Genomic DNA, 17,028 nt, shown 5'->3' with positions numbered 1-17,028 from the left:
TTATAAACAATATATAAATCTAAGCTGAAATGAAATAAGGAGCTGAGGAAATAGTATAATTAAAACATATATCTAAGGGAAAAAAATTAGTCCAGAAATAATTATTTTTAATAATATTTCTTTTTTTAGTCACAGGCAACAGTCAATAAGGTGATTGGTTGCTTAAGGTGCGCGGGAAATACTGCTGACCCAGAACTGGCTGTGGGTCGAGCAGCTGCTGGGAGCTGAAGGTGGATTTATGTGATAAACGAACAGTTTAGCAAGGGAAGCCCTCAATTACATAAAACACTGAGCTGTTGGACCTGAGCAGCAGAGCTTTATTAGCCTGAGAAATGCTAATTTTCTTTGTGAGGTAATTTAATAATCACGACTATGCTAAGCTAACAGTGTATTTTCTATGGGTTTCTGGTGATGCCTGTGCTTAAACTTATCGAAATGACTGAAATGATTTATGACGTTTATAACGTTAGAATTATTTCATTTTATTTTCTCTTTTTGCTAATTTATTCTAATATATTATAAAAATGTAGTTAATTATTAAAGAAAGCCAGAATACTGTGGAAACAAGAAGGAAATTGTTGCATATTGATTTTAGAGCTGATTTGTGTACAAATCAAGTTTAAACTTGATATTGACTGAAATGTATGACCTATTATAAGTCAGTATTTGTTTGTTTTGTTGCTAGAGTTTAAATTAAACTTTTCCACGTGGAATAAGTTGCCTCATTCTTTACTGGCAAAGTGGCGGCCATCCGCAACCAGTTTACTGATGCACAATGTAGCAGTCCTACTACATCCTCTACTGCCCAGTGTCCCTCCACCGAAGGCGTTGCTTTCTCCTCGTTCACTCCTCTCACTGAGAACGAGACACTGGCTCTCCTAACACGTAGCCGTCCTACTACGTGTCCGCTTGACCCAATTCCTTCAAACCTACTGCAAACTATCGCACCTGCAATCATTCCGGCTATCACTCACACAATCAATGCCTCTTTAACTTCTGGTGTATTCCCGACTGCTTTCAAACAAGCACACGTGACACCACTGCTTAAAAAGCCTTCTCTCAACCCCGCCCAGGTTGACAACTACAGACCGGTCTCACTGCTACCCTTTCTCTCTAAAACACTAGAAAGAGCAGTTCTAAATCAGGTCTCTGGCTTCCTCTCCCAGAATGACCTTCTGGACCAGAACCAATCTGGGTTCAAAAAAGGACACTCTACCGAGACGGCTCTGTTGTCTTTGACTGAAGCGTTGAAAACTGCCAGAGCTGCAGGTCAGTCCTCAGTGCTCATTCTGCTGGACCTCTCTGCCGCATTTGACACAGTCAACCACGACTTCCTCCTAACTATACTCTCAAACATGGGGATCGCAGACAATGTGCTGTCATGGTTCAGATCGTACCTCACTGGGCGCTCGTTCAAGGTGTCGTGGCAAGGACAGCTGTCCTCAGCCCGCTCCTTATCCACTGGGGTTCCCCAAGGTTCGGTACTGGGACCCCTTCTCTTCTCCATATACACCACCTCTCTTGGTCAGGTTGTCCGCTCACACGGATTTTCCTACCATTGCTTTGCTGATGACACCCAGCTATACCTGTCGTTCTCACCTGAAGATCACTCAATCTCTGCACGGATATCGCAGTGTCTCTCTAACATATCCTCATGGATGAAGGAGCATCACCTTCAATTAAATCTCTCAAAGACTGAACTTCTGGTTATACCAGCAAAACCATCTTTTCAACACAACTTCTCTATAAGTATCGACTCTCTCTCTCTCTCACCGACAAAGGTTGCTAGGAACCTGGGTGTTCTGGTTGATGACCAACTCTCCTTCACGCACCATGTGGCCTCAGTTGCTCGATACTGCTGCTTTGCGCTCTATAACATCCGAAAAATTAGACCGTTCTTGACGCAACAGGCCACCCAACTCCTGGTGCAAGCGGTCGTCATCTCACGCCTCGACTACTGCAATGCCCTGCTAACTGGCCTCCCGGCCTGTGTAGTAAAACCACTCCAGATGATCCAGAACGCAGCAGCACGTCTGGTCTTCAACCAGCCAAAACGGGCACATGTCACCCCGCTGCTCATTGAGCTCCATTGGCTACCAGTTGATGCTCGCATCAAATTCAAAGCTCTTACAATCGCCTACAAGGTGATGACAGAACAGGCTCCTTCCTACCTGCACTCGCTCCTGAAGGCTTACGCTACCTCCCGGCCGCTGCGCTCCTCCAATGAACGTCGCCTCGCTTTGCCAAACATTCACACAAAGCAATCCAGACTGTTCACACAGAGTTCCCCAATGGTGGAACAAACTACCTTCCACTACCAGATCAGGAGAATCTCTCGCTATCTTTAAGAAACTCCTGAAGACAGAGCTCTTCAAAGAGCACTTACTCTCTTAACACCTCTAACACACTAACTACTTCTAACCTCATTTCCTTCTTCCCCTCCTTCACTCCTCTATCCTATTATTCCCCTTTGACCTCCTTTTATCCCTATCCAAAGTTGTTTTTACCTTTAAACTTATTTTACATTGTACTTGACTATTGTAAGTCGCTTTGGACAAAAGCGTCTGCCAAATGTAATGTAATGTAATGGATAGAGAGCCTCCCTGGACAAGCTCTGTGGACATGTCTGATCTGCCCTTTTGTTATTGCTGAACTTCAGAGCGGTAAGAGAAAACACTTATTTATCTTTTCACAGACTGAACCTCTGGCACATTCCCACATTCAACTGTAGCCTGTAAAACACACTGACATTAATCACACAAACACACACACACAAACAAACTTACACAAGTACATACACACATTATTGTTATGCTGTTTGATATACTGTTATTAAAACGTGTGTACAAAACAGATACCTTCGCACTCGAGCAGTAGTATGAATAGCAGTATTAAATAATATTTTACCTACCTCTTTAATAAAAGGAGGACCTCCAAATCTCAGAGCAGTGGTGCAGTGTCACCTCTTGTGTGTTGTCTTCCCCTGCTCTGTAGACGATGCTAGTTTTTTCTGATTGACCTTCAGTATTCCTTTATATTTCTTATTAAATAACCTTGGTATTTAGTGCCCTTTATTTAAAATTTGAAAACTAGCTAAAATATTACTATTTCTTGGTATTCTTTACAAATAAGGTTTTCTCTATAACGGATCTCTGAGTGCAGCTTACCCATGCCTATATCTCACATTAAACCAAAAACATCCAATGTATTATTTATTAATTGTAATTTATTTTAACTTAAGTGCCTTCATTATCGGATTAACTGGAACAGCTCATTTTAATCCCAGATGTTTACTCAGCGCTCATTTTTCCATCTTTAATGCACTGAAACAACATCTATTACATTAACGAATTAAGTAGATTCTATTCTTATAGCTCGTTCTGTTTTCTTGCAGTGTAATAATAATAACAACAACAACAACTATTATTATTATTATTATTATTATTTGGGAGAGCATTTTTTGTCTAAAATCATTATTGTGGGTGTAAAAGAGCATTAGTTCAATCCTTCAACACCTTAAGCCTTTCAGACCTGGAATATAGAATATAAGAATATAAGAACACGTTTTTTCTGTAATGAACACTAAACAGGACTGTAATATTTTAACATAAACTCCATGAAATCCAAATATCTTAAATATTAACCGCTTTTTTATGTCCATTGCATTGTTTTGCATTTGTTCTATATTTGACATTGACCTTTTTATTTCACAAATAGTTACAATAGTAAACAGTAAAATAAAGGTTATAAAAGTTTTTCATTGGCTGGTAAACTTTTTCAGTGGGTTGTTCACGTTAATATTTTAACAGCTACAAATTGTGGTGCTTTATGGATAAATAATGCAGACTGGAAAAACTCTGGCACTGCAGCCGTAGATAAGCACAGCAGTGCCAATATTACACGTTATAGCACGAGCCTCAAGTGTATTATTGTGATTATACCACAGTTCCATTATCACTGTTTATTAAAAGATTTTGAGTTAAAGAGGATAAGAAAATACGTTTGGTTATAAACACTCCAAGTTAAAATCATTCCGTTGCTGCTCTGTTTGTAGTAAGTAATGTTGATTCAATGTCAGAATTTCAACACTAACTGCCTAATGCCTATTTGTCAGTTTTAAATGAATGTTGTTCAAAGGTTTTTCTTCCATCAACATTACAAGATGTCATGCAAAAAATAAACAAATCATCATTTACAGCATTGTACATCCCAATAAATTAAAAATGATAAATAAAAATGATTTATAAGCAACATTTAATCACCACAGCTTGTACAGTAGTCTATGTACAATGATGTTTATTGTGTAGTACAGTGTAATAGTGCTGCTATATCAATATCAATCAATATCAATGTATTATAAAGTGAGAATTATAAAAACCCATCCTCTCTTTCTTTCTCTCTCTCTTTCTCTCACTATCTACACTGTATTTTATGTTGCTCTAATGTTCCTCAGTGGTCCTTCTTCTGGTGTCCGTCTTTGTTGATGACGTTTTTGAAGAGCGTGAGCAGAGGTTTCTGGCTCCGTTCATCCCAGGACTTCATGAAGCCTCCGTAGCGCTTGCTTGCGGGCGGCTCGCTCCAGCGGAAGTGGTTCATCTTGTAGGAACCGTCCTTCTTGTCTTGTGGGCCAAAGGTGTCAAAAGGGCTGAACAGACTGTCCTCCAGGGGGTAGTCATTCTCCCCGCCAAACACCTCGCGCCTCATCTCAGCGGGCAGGGCCTCGGCCGACTCGTCCTCTGCCCCGTTTGTGTATACCTTGATGGGGCGACGTTTGCGGCCGACGGGTTTCCCCCAGCGGAAATGCTCCATGGAGTACGAGCGCTTGTCCTCGCGCAGTGTTGCTGGCTCTGGAGCGTCCTCGTCGGGCAGAGCGGCAGGGTTCTCACCCGTCAGCGATTCCAGCAGAGGTTGGAGATGACCCTCTCCCGGAAACAGAGGAGACTCCATCTTTAGATTAGACTTACACAACTTCATACAGTCCTGAGAGAAAACAGAAAGAAGTATAGAATCCCCATTGTTAATAAAATAAACTCCTGCTGCTTATGTTAAAGAATCTAAAAGCCTCTAGTCTCTGCCTACTTAGGGCTGAGACACTAGCTCCACCTTTTGCTGCCTCTAATTGGTGGTGTCGTTGGAAACGCCCATCACATTAGAAACCCGTAAAGGGGGTTAACTGTTATAATGAAGAGAATAAAGGCTATATCACAGCTATTACTGTCTCCCTACCAAAATACAGAGAAATACGACAAAAAGTAATGAACACCACATAAAGAAATGTCATTAAAAAGTGATTATTTTGATTTGATTTTTGATGGATTGGTACAGCTAAAAAAAACACATTTTTAAGTGAATTTCTGAATCAGTCCCCTAACTTTAGTTAGTGTAAAGCAAAGTGTCTTTGCATTAAAAAATATTTTAATAATATTTTAAAAATCAACAATCATTACTTTTTCAATGACATCTACATCAGTCAGAAAGAATTAATGCAAATTAACAATGTCATGTCATTATTTTAAAAAAATAAATTACGCCTTTTCTTCTTGAGACTAGGCTAAGGGTTAGATTATAATACTGGTTATTTAAATGTAAATACAATAATCAGTGTTAGATTCTCCTTTTTCTTCTTTTTTGTTTAATAGGTGACCATAGCCTGACTCAACTTCCTGTAATTGGTCTGATTAAATAAAGGGGATTCACACTGTAAACCGACCGGATCATCATCCACTAAACTTGACTATAGTTGGCGGTATATTTCACACACACGCTATTCTGGTTTGGATCAAACTGAAAAGTCTAAAATTCCAAATTGGACAAGGCAGGGTGAAAGCATCCTCAAAATCTGAACCAATAAGCATAACCTATATTGTTAAGCATGTGACATCTAGAGCTGCCACAAAAAATTGACCTAATCAATTAAAATTGATTAGTAAAATAATTGGCAACTAATTTAATAACTGATTAGTTGGGTTTACGTAATTATACGTAGATATATTATAAGTACAGTTGGTACCCCCAATGAAAACCGTGGAAGCAAAGCGCCTTGGCTGTATATCAGATAAAAATCTAATTTTGCTTCCCGCGTTTTTATCTGATTATAATTTGAAAAAAATAATTGACAGATTAGTCGACTATTAAAATAATCGTTCCAGCCCTAGTAACATCCGGAAATTATAATTAGTATACTTTCTTTTATCTGTAAAAGTTAGATTGATAATCTGTTGATCTTTTGTGTTTCATTATTAATATGTTAATATGTTATTACATATATTAGGACTCCCCCGTCACTAGTAATGCCCCAAGCCCGGAGGGTGAATACTAGCACTGCAAACTTAAAAATTAAATAATTTTGGCCAAAATAAAAAACGTTAATAAACTAATTTGTTATTGAATTAAATTAGTAAGATTAGGTAAACTGAATAGAATTGGTCAGCTTAAGTTCAGTGCCTCACCAGAATCTGTTCCTCAGAACTGAGGTCTCTGCAGGGTCCGTTCTCCCAGCACTGGGCGTTCACCTCGCTGCCGATCGCACACAGTATCGCCAGAGCCAGCAGCCATGCCGGACACGCCTCCATCCTCAACCCCATCACCGGACCTGCAGAACCAAACCACCTCAGAACCTCAGCCACAGCAGCACCAGCACTAATTCATCATAAATGAGCATATATCTGTGTCATGATATTTCATTTCATTACGTATCATTTTTTAAAACTGGTTAATTATTAATGGTTAGTTTAGGTGTAAAGATTAATATCAGAAGTGGTTAATTTAGTGTTTAAACTCTGCTCCCTAGATAGCAGTGTTGTACTTTGTTGTTAGATCCCACTGTTCTGATTTGATAAAAAATAACTTTACTTTTATATAGATTTTACAAATATAATTTAATATATAAATATAAAAAACGTTTTTAAACAATTGTAATATATGGTCTTGCTTTAAATCGTAAACAATGTATTGCAATATATATTGATGTATCGTCATCGTAACGCCAAGTTGCTAATACACAGCTGTAATATACCACTGTAACTTTTTATCAATATAGATGTCATTTAAAGATCTAAAACAAACTAAAGATAAAGTACCTATAAACAGAACATTACTAAAATAGTTTAGTTGTACAAAAGCAACTATTGAACTGAATACTGATTGAAGGATTTTAATGTAAATGGATGCAGTCAGAGACTCACCTGTTTTGATGATAAATGAGGATTGAAGTGATGAGAAGATTCTGCCGTTCTGTAACTTGGTTCTGAGGTCCGAATCCTCCGGCTGCTCCTTTTTATAAGCCTTGACTCGCACTGTGCTCAAGGACACGCTCATAGATCAGAACATGACCAATCCCAACCATTACAGCCACGACTAATTACCGCACACAGACCAATCCCAACCTATTCAGACCATCCAGCCACGACAAATTGACGCACACACAGCGACTGGTCGGTCGGGATTATCAGTTCTCTGTTAAAGAGAAAATCTGAAGGGCAGCAGGATCAGTTTACCTGACTTTAATAATAAAAGCTGAAATTTTAACTCCAACTGATTTTCCATACGTCAGTCTGTCCGGTCACCGACACGCAGGTGATAAACCTCTGTCCCATTTACAACTTACTGTAAATTAAAACACAAATTAAAAAAGATATTGAGTCATTTTCAAGAAAAAAAAAGATAAATATCTACCACTTAATGTTTATCCCCTACAGCTTTACATTTACCACATACCGCTTAACATTTACTGCCTACCGCTTAATGTTTTCCGCTTAATGTTTATCGCCTACTGCTTAACGTTTACCACATACCGCTTAACATTTACTGCCTACCACTTAACGTTTACTGCTAACTACCTATCGCTCACCACCTACTGCTTAATGTTTACCACCTACCACTGAACATTTACTGTCTTCCACTTAAAGTTTAAGGCCTACCACCTACCGATTGACATTTACTACTTACTGCCAATCGCTAAACATTTACTACTTAACACTAGAGGTGTACCATATCGTATCGTACGCGATAATATCGCCAACATTTTTGAATATCGTGAACGATATTATACCCTGAAATATCGTGCCATATCACCCACCTCTAATTATCACATCAGGGTACTACTTTTTTGGCTGTTTTAAGCAAAAGAAAAATTAACACTATTCCCATTTCCTATTAAATATATACTAGAGACATATTATATCTGTTCAGTATAATTTATTTTACTTTAATCCTGGATATATGGAGATATATGGAGTGCATTATTATTGGTAGTATCATCACATTCTGAATCATTGACTTCTGTTACAAATCTGCTAAAATCTGCTTGTTTTTTAAAATATCTTAGTTAGAGGTGTGCAAAATCATACCGTATTCAATAATAAAATGTAAGTTTCGTTTTGTTGCAGTAGTGTATTTTTAATTTTTTTGTCACATCACCAAGAGTATCGTTATCGCGATAATACCATGAAATATCGTGATATTATTCTAGGGCCATATCGCCCACCCCTACTTAACACATACCACTAAGCGTTAACTGTCTACCCCTTAACGATTACCACTGACCATCAATATTTACACACAGATGCTGAACGTCTGTCCCATTTACAACTTACTAAAAATAAAACACAAATAAAAAAAGATTTTTTAGGGAAAAAAATTCTTAATATCTTCCGCCTAGCGCTTAATGTTTAACTCCTACCGCTTAATGTTTACTGTCTTGCTTAATATCTACCGCCTCAATATTTACCACTTGTCACCTAACACTTATTGTTAACTGCTTAACGTTTTCTGTTTATCTCTAACCATCTCCAGCTTAACTGTTACCACTTGTAATATACATTATTGTAATAGTTTAAAATGTTTAGAGTAAATAAGGGAGCCGCTGTATTAAACTGGTCTAGTGTTGTAAGAGCTATAGATTGTATATGCTATAGATTGTATATAGTGTTGTATATGCTATAGATACTGTAGGCTGGCAGTGCCAGTGTGTGATGTACAGCACAGATTTTACAATGTTCCTATCCACATTACAAATATATCACTGAAATTAAGAAATATATTGTAATATAAATTTGGCCATATCATCCAGCACTATATTAAACCCATATTACCATATTTGCCCCCCACTTTTTGTTCCTACTGCAGAAGCTCTGCTGTAGGAATCCTATTAAAGAGGATTATGGGATAAGATGTCTGTGAGGAACGACGTTCGGCCCGGCCGAGAGTCTCTCTCTCTCTCGGGGAAACAGACGGGTCATGCCGTCTCTCCTCGCCGCCAGCTGCTCTGCTGAAATCAGGTAACGTTGCTTTTCTACACTTATATGTTCCTGTAACTTCTGTAAACACTACGGTCTATTTTAATATGGAAACTTAGTGGTAGAAATGTCTCCCAATAGATTTTAATACAAGTTAAAACTTTATTTGTCACATATAAAATCACACTCAGAACAACTAGCAGAGAAATGCAATCACATCAAACTACAGGGTATAAATAATAAAATGAATAATAAAATAAAAAAACAAATACCGGTAGAATATATAAAACACAAACAACAAATGAATGTATAACATTTAGGTAGAATGTAAAATAAAAGTTAAAACTAAAATATCAAACAAAAAGAGAGATGGAGAGATAGAGGGAGAGGGGGAAAGATGGAGAGAAAAAGAGAGGGAGAAAGAGATTTTATTATTTATATGTCACCTGGCTCTGTAAAACTTGTGATTAATTTGCATAAAAAAGTTTCAAAATTATTTTTAATGTTGACAGCACTATGTTTTATTCATGATAATTGCCAGTTTTCTGAGAATCCTGAAAAGATAAAAATGTACAACATCTTAAAAACGCTGGTTAACAGCCGGTTCCTCAAGTATAGAATTCAGCATTAATGAGAAATATTGAAATAATAAAGCAGTTTGTCTTCAAAACCTCTGGAATGTAATTAAGAGGAAGGTAAACTGCTTGATTTTTTGCACCAGGAGTGGTATAAAATAATCCAAAAGCAGCATGTAAGACTGGAGGAAAACATGCCAAGATGCATGTAAATTTAATTAAGTTAAATATTTGGATTATTCAACCAAATATTGATTTCTGAACTCCTAAAACATTATTATTGTTGTTTCTAATTGAATATGAACTTTTTCTTCTGTGCATTATTTAAGGTCTGAAAGCACTTAATCCCTTTGTTATTTTAACCATTTCTCTTTTTCTGTAAATAAATGGAATTTGGAAATTGGAACTTGGAAGAAATGCTGTAAGTAGTTTATGGAATTAAAACATTTACATATAAAAAGTAAAATCATTTTTGTAACTTGTGTACATTGTGTATTTTGTGTAACTTGTACTGTTGTAATTGGTGCTAATGTCTTAATAAACCATGATTATATAATGCACCAGAGAACAACGCATAAAAACTATTCTCAGACAATTAAAAATGTATCTAATTCATTACATTCTCTGACTAATTAATCTCAATAAATCACATTTAATCGCATTCACATCAAGTATTTTAATTACTGTGGAATTCAGTGGAATTTTATCTGAGGGAAAATAAATGAATGAATAACTGGAATAGACTTAAAATTTCCCTATAATGAACATCAGTCAGTAACAGATGCTGTAAAAACTGTATATTAAAAAGAATTAAAGTTATTATTGTTCCTTATCAAGGCTTTTCCTCCAGTGCAGGATGAAGTGGACTCTGCTGTACCGGTACTGGTACTGGTTGCTGTATTGCCAGACGCTTCTCTGCAGCACCGACACCCAGGAATCCGACTATCAGGAATCGGATTCAAGTCAAACAGACTCTTCTCAGACAGACACGCATCTCATCAGCAGCGGCCTGATGCAGTGCGGGGAGTACAGTAACGAGGTGATGCCAAACGGGCAGTGCCGCCTGATGGCCACGCTGCCCCAGCTGGAGGAACAGCGCTGTCCCGACATGTTCCGCTGCACAGACGAGGTTTCCTACTGGCTACATGAGAACGAAGAGCGCAAACAGCAAATGCAAGACCTGAAGGAGACAATCTCAGAGCTTCAGGAGGAGCTGAGAAACCACAGACATCGCATCAAAGTTCTGGAGTTACAGGTCAGAAAAAAAGAATCTGAAAAAAGGATTCATAAAATATAATTGATATTTTAACAAGACATAAGACAGAAAACATATTAGGATACACCCACATTTATGATTACAATTTCAAATAGGCCTGTAAAAAATATTGACATTGTATTGTTTGGCAATATTTTTTTTTCGTTTTTAAAAACACAGTACTGATTTTTAATTATGATATTACTTTAATTGTAGAAATTGGTGTCAGAAGGGGTTTATTTAGTGTTGTGTTTTAGCCTTGCCCACTAGAGGGCAGTGTTGTACTCAATAGATCCTACTGTTCTAATTGAATAAAAAAATTCTCCTTTTTTTATTTAGATTTTAAAAATATATATTTTTTTAAGATAAGTTATGGTGGATCTTTTTTACTCTTCATTTTTTCATACAACTATACTGTAAACTGTAAACCTTTTTTTACACTCTCACACAACTATATTATTTTCTTTTAAATAATGTTTTGAGCACGTGTAGAGCAGAGCTGCAGGATGTTATTAATACTGCTTTTGCTGAGACAAAGTATAGCGAGTGTTTTCCCAGTGTTCCCCCACTAATACCTCCTTAACCCTGTACAATAACTGGATTACACTGCAGCACCACAAACACATGGCCTGCAGACACTGCTGCTGTCAGAGCCTTAAAACAGTTTTTTATTCATATATGTATATAAATATTGTACTTTATGGAGAACATAAAGATCAGACGCTCAAACACATCTGATACTAGCAGCTAACAAATCTGATAAAATTCTTAAAATTAGGCATATACATTCAGCAAGTGTACAGGGAACCAGTTTATCAGGACCAGAGCCAATTCAGTCAGGGAATGAGGATAAATAATATATATTTAATGCAACATTATAGTGTTGTAAACTGGACTAGACAATAATTTAATAAACAGTTTTGTTCAAAAATATTTCAAGACAAGCCTTGAGTAAGTTAGCCATAATCCACATATTATATCAAACCATAGAATCCTATTTTTAACATTATAAGGCACACTTAAAATACATTAATTTTCCCAATAATTGTATGTATGGTGTGTATGGGTGTCTTATGTATGAATGTTACCATTCAGGTTGTAAGGAGCAGTAAAGCCACTCCTCTGAAGTAAAGTTTTATACAGGAGTTTCAGTTTAGTTCTCCGTTTAGCCGCTAACTGGGCTAAGGGCTAGGTCTTTTGCTGTTCAGTGGTGAGTATATCGGACCGTATCCTGCATGTTAACAGTGTTAAAACAAGCTACGTAGGCACTGCTGGAGCAGGATTAGCATTACCCGCTAACCACACTAAGCACTAGCTCTTTTGCCGCTCAGAGGCGATGTATATAAATTATGTATATAAATAGACCAGCTCAGAGCACAGTTAGAGCAGAAAAAATTAAAAAAGATTGCTGTATCTGATCCACTCAAACCAGCACAACACCAACAACTCATACACCACCACCATGCTAATCAGCGCTAATCACTGCAGTGCTGAGAATAATGTCTGCTCTGTGGTGGTTTATCCTGTGGGGTCCTAGTAGAAGTAGTATTGAAGAACCACAGTCTGTACTTATTTTATAATTACAGAGTAAACTATACAATAAAATAGATAACGGGTGTTGTAACCAGGAGGTGGTCAGAATGTTTTGCTTGATGGGTGTATGTTTATATGCAGAATGAAGAGAAGAATGGTCAGAATTCTTCACTGGAGCAGCGATTCCACGCCCTGGAACAGATCTATGAAGAAGCCAATACTCTGCTTCACGTCCACGGGTCTCTCATCTATGACATGCAGACGCAGATCCGGAACCTCACCCTGGCCGTGGAGCGTGTTCGGCGTAACCCCGGCTGCATGATCAACATCGTCCGCACCAGCCCGCTGCTCAGCACCCGCGACACCCTGCACCCCGGTCCGTCTGCACCACCGTCTTTCATAACAAACACTATTCACACTGCATTTTTGTGATACATGTGATCACAGTTAAAATGCAGCAGTACTAACATGTCCTTAAAAACTACAGTTTAAATACTTCTTATTTATAATTTAATATTATAATATCTTATTATTAAATCATCCAGTTCTTCAGAACTAGTTATGCTCTTTGTCATGGAACGTAGAGTCAGATCAGTGTTGCGTATGATAACCTTAATGTACTAAAAAAGTATATTGTCAATACAATAAAAAGTATCATGATATGATAAAATATCAGCATGTTGCCCACCTCTATGTAAGAAGTGGTTTATTTCCTGTTGTGTTTAATGTATAATTGTTTATGTGGTTATATGTGGCACTCATATGTTTGTTTTTCTTATTTAGAGGTTCAGCACATACGGAACTGTCCAATCGACTGTGCCTCACTGTACTACAATGGAGTTCACCGATCTGGGATTTTTGCTGTAGTCCCATCATTAGGATCAACACCAGTGGAGGTCTACTGCGACATGGAGACTGATGGTACTCTATCCAATTTTTTTCTCTCCCCAATTTGAAAGGCCAATTACCCCACCAACTCATTAGGACTCCCTTATCACTAGTAATGCCCCAACACTAGAAGGGTGAGCATGAGCACACATCTGCTCCAATAAATATCAAGTTAGACTTTGGATCTTTTATAACTGCATCCAATCAGTGCAACATCACTATGCAGCATCACAGTGCACAGTGCAGTGATGGAGAAGCAGCGTGACCTTCTGTACTCTCTCAGACTCCGGCTTCTGATGGAGAAGCAGCATGACCATCTGTACTCTCTCTCGGACTCCGGCTGCTGATGGAGAAGCTGCATGACCTATTGTACTTTCTCTCGGACTTCTGATGGTTTCAAACCCAGGATTCTCAGATCATAGTGGCAGCACCTTTAATAGAAGTACATTTAGGGCTCACTTGTAAAAGAGATTTTTAATCTCAATGTGACTACCCTGGTTAAATAAAGGTAAATAAATAAATAACATTTAATACAGAACTATGAATGAAAGGCTATAATCACTGCAGTTAACAGAGTGTCTTTATTACAGGTGGTGGCTGGACCACTTTCCAGCGGCGACAAGATGGCAAGGTAAACTTTAATCGCAGGTGGACGGAGTACAAAGATGGTTTTGGAGATCTGCATGGTGAATTCTGGTTGGGGAATGATAACATTCATTACATTTCTAGTCAGGGTGATTACTGCTTACGCATCGACCTTGAGGACTGGAATGGCAAACACAAGCATGCTCTCTACCAAAACTTCAGGTGAAACTTTTCTCCTGCAGAGTCTTTATTACTTTTTTGTTACTAGATCACTTATGTTCTAAAAAAAAAACAAAAAAAATTCACTATAAAAAATTGGGAACAATAAATTACAATATAACACATTTTCCACTGCAGGGCCGAATGGTTACAAAGGCCATGCTCTACTGTTCTGTTCCAGTGTTGACCCGTTACTTAATCAGGACCAACATATGCACAGAACTCGCTCATCAATCCTCGCCCCGCTTCATCCCCGATCTCATTTCCCATCACTACCGTCCCCGTCCCAAATCACCCCCGGCCTCATTCCCCATCACTACCGGCCTCGTCCCAAATCACCACTGGCCTCATTCCCCATCACTACCGGCCTCGTCCCAAATCACCACTGGCCTCATTCCCCATCACTACCGGCCCCATTGCACATCACCATCGGTCTCATCCCGCATCAGCACTGGCTTCGTCGCGCATCAATAATGGCCTCATCCCGCATCACTCCCTGCCTCGCCCCGAATCACCACGCCCGCAGCCCACATTAATCCCTGCTAAAATCGTCACCACTGGCCTCGCCCCACATGACCTTGACCTGCATCACTAACGACCTCCCCCGCATTACTCCCGGCCTTGGCCCACATCACTGTTCGCCTCACTCTGCATCACTACCAGCCTTGCCCCTCACACCACAATCTCGGGAAAATAGGTAGCTTGAAGTGACACCTGCAGCACTTTCAGGTTGGACGGGTTGTCCAGATCAGCATTGCAGTAGATATTGTATTTCTTGTAGTAGGTTAAAAAAAGGTATGCTTTACTCTTCTAGGATTGAAGATGAGGAAAACCAATATCGTCTCCATATCTCTGGGTTTAGTGGGACGGTCGAGGACTCGTTTAGTTGGTACCATGACAAGCAGAGCTTCAGTACACCGGACACGGGCAATATCTGTGCTGAAATTTCTCATGGAGGATGGTGGTACCATCAGTGCTTCTTCACTAACCTGAATGGCATTTATTATAAAGTAAGAGATGCATCTGTCCCAAATAATACAGGTTTAAAAACAGGCCAATTAATAAATATCATATAAGATTTTTAAAGACCTGGGAGAATAGAAGATAATAGAATTGAAATTCTAAATTCCCAACAGGTAACTGCCTGTCACAATTATTTAAAATTTTGTAATATTTTGCTTGAATAATATTCTATCTCAGAAATAAGTGTGATAAACATGAATAATTACTTTAAGACCATTTTATGCTACAAATGTAATACAAATATAACAGCCTAATAATTATAATAGCCTACTTTAAAGAGTAGTCTTTTTAATAAATAAGGCAATTTAGACAGTGAATTTAAATTAATATCTTATTTTTGCTAATTATTCTGAATTCCCAACAGGTAACTGCCTGTCACAATTATTAAAAAATATTTATATTTTGCTTGGATAATATTCTGTCCCAGAAATAAGTGTGATAAACATTAATAATTACCTTTAGACCATTTTATGCTACTAATGTAATGAAAATATAACAGCCTAATTAATAATAATAATAATAATAATAATAATAATAATAATAATAATAGCCTGCTTTAAAGAGCAGTTATTTTAATAAATAAGGCAATTCAGACAGTGAAAATAAATCAATATCATATTTTTCAAATTAGCTCTATTTACCAAGAAAAATAATGTAGGTAATGGGAGAATAGAAGATAATAAAATTGAAATTCTGAATTCCCAACAGGTATCTGCCTGTCACAATTATTTAAAAATATTTTTATTTTGCTTCGATGATATTCTATCCCAGAAATAAGTGTGATAAACCTTAATAATTACTTTAAGACCATTTTATGCTACAAATGTAATAAAAATATAACAGCCCAATAATAATAATAGCCTGCTTTAAAGAAGTCATTTTAATAAATAAGGCAATTTAGACAGTGAATTTAAATTAATATCTTATTTATGCTAATTAGCTTTATTTACTAAGAAAAACAATGTAGGTAATATTAAAGTAAGCAAAATAATTTAAGCCCACATATGTACATGCATATTGTAAGTCAAAAATTTAATTTTTGTGACATTTTTCACTACTGACCATGGTTGTCTTGGCCACCAGGGGGGGCGCTACTCTGCTAAAGGGAAGAACCTGCTGGGTCCTGATGGAATCGTGTGGTACACCTGGAAAGATTCAGATTACTACTCACTAAAGAAAGTCAGCATGATGATCCGCCCACGGACCTTCAAGCCCCGCCTTTCACCATGACAACTGATGCAATTTACCACAATATTAGAAACAAGTTCAATAGAGAGTTTCCAACTTTTATGTTGGAACTTCCTGTCCTGGCCCACTATGGAATCCCACTGAACATTTAAACATCTGATGATTGCAGATATCAACTCCTTATCTGTAGAAAATATCATTAATACAATTAACAATTCCTATTTTAATACACATATGTATATAGTTGTAAATCGTATTGAATAATTTTGGTAAAATAGTCACTGGACCTTATTCAGTGCTCGGTACATCATATACTGTGTATATCTACTGCTCAGTTTTACTGTTAGTCATAAATAACCGTATTAATTTCAACAAAATAAAAAACATTTGAATGTTGAATTAATGTCAAAATTGTTTTTTTACTGCTTTGATAATGTGTGAATGGAAAACCAATAAATAAATAAAAAGTTTTTATAAAAGTGTGTTTCTATTTATGTAGATAAATGCTATGAGACATAAAACGTAA

General features: G+C 37.4%; 2 protein-coding genes across 4 annotated transcripts; one reads left to right on the top strand and one right to left on the bottom strand.

The window, feature by feature from the left end:
* Window positions 1–4,279: 4,279 nt before the first annotated feature.
* On the bottom strand, window positions 4,280–7,332 carry pomca (proopiomelanocortin a). Its single transcript, XM_007244678.3, has 3 exons — window positions 7,185–7,332; window positions 6,450–6,592; window positions 4,280–4,980 (listed from the first exon to the last, which is right to left on the bottom strand). The coding sequence occupies exons 1-3, from the start codon at window positions 7,315–7,317 to the stop codon at window positions 4,450–4,452; spliced, it is 807 nt and encodes a 268-aa protein (XP_007244740.3). The 5' UTR covers window positions 7,318–7,332; the 3' UTR covers window positions 4,280–4,449.
* A 1,814-nt stretch (window positions 7,333–9,146) lies between these two features.
* Window positions 9,147–16,957, top strand: LOC103022442 (angiopoietin-related protein 7). 3 transcript variants are annotated; one of them, XM_022672825.2, is made up of 7 exons: window positions 9,147–9,278; window positions 10,667–11,066; window positions 12,741–12,975; window positions 13,383–13,520; window positions 14,078–14,294; window positions 15,106–15,301; window positions 16,398–16,957. In XM_022672825.2, the coding sequence occupies exons 1-7, from the start codon at window positions 9,238–9,240 to the stop codon at window positions 16,542–16,544; spliced, it is 1,374 nt and encodes a 457-aa protein (XP_022528546.2). In that variant the 5' UTR covers window positions 9,147–9,237; the 3' UTR covers window positions 16,545–16,957. The 3 variants fall into 3 exon arrangements, with proteins under 3 accessions (XP_022528546.2, XP_015460107.3, XP_049320210.1); XM_015604621.3 differs by having other exon boundaries at window positions 10,649–11,066; XM_049464253.1 differs by having other exon boundaries at window positions 9,177–9,278; window positions 10,662–11,066.
* Window positions 16,958–17,028: the final 71 nt, after the last annotated feature.

The sequence above is a fragment of the Astyanax mexicanus genome, chromosome 14 (assembly GCF_023375975.1).
Source record: "Astyanax mexicanus isolate ESR-SI-001 chromosome 14, AstMex3_surface, whole genome shotgun sequence".
NCBI classification, from domain to species: Eukaryota; Metazoa; Chordata; class Actinopteri; order Characiformes; family Acestrorhamphidae; genus Astyanax; species Astyanax mexicanus.
The sequence above is the reverse complement of the archived record's forward strand: the minus strand, read 5'-3'. Positions and strand labels throughout refer to the sequence as shown.

Bases quoted from the DNA above. Each gene is read 5' to 3' on its own strand.
- LOC103022442 (XM_015604621.3), top strand. From the start codon at position 9,238: ATGCCGTCTCTCCTCGCCGCCAGCTGCTCTGCTGAAATCAG. The intron at 9,279-10,648 runs GTAACGTTGCTT...TTCCTTATCAAG, and splicing joins AGCTGCTCTGCTGAAATCAG to GCTTTTCCTCCAGTGCAGGA. The intron at 14,295-15,105 runs GTGAAACTTTTC...TTACTCTTCTAG, and splicing joins GCTCTCTACCAAAACTTCAG to GATTGAAGATGAGGAAAACC.
- pomca (XM_007244678.3), bottom strand. From the start codon at position 7,317: ATGAGCGTGTCCTTGAGCACAGTGCGAGTCAAGGCTTATAAAAAGGAG. The intron at 6,593-7,184 runs GTGAGTCTCTGA...TTGGTTCTGCAG, and splicing joins CTCATTTATCATCAAAACAG to GTCCGGTGATGGGGTTGAGG. The intron at 4,981-6,449 runs GTGAGGCACTGA...GTTTTCTCTCAG, and splicing joins GTTCTGAGGAACAGATTCTG to GACTGTATGAAGTTGTGTAA.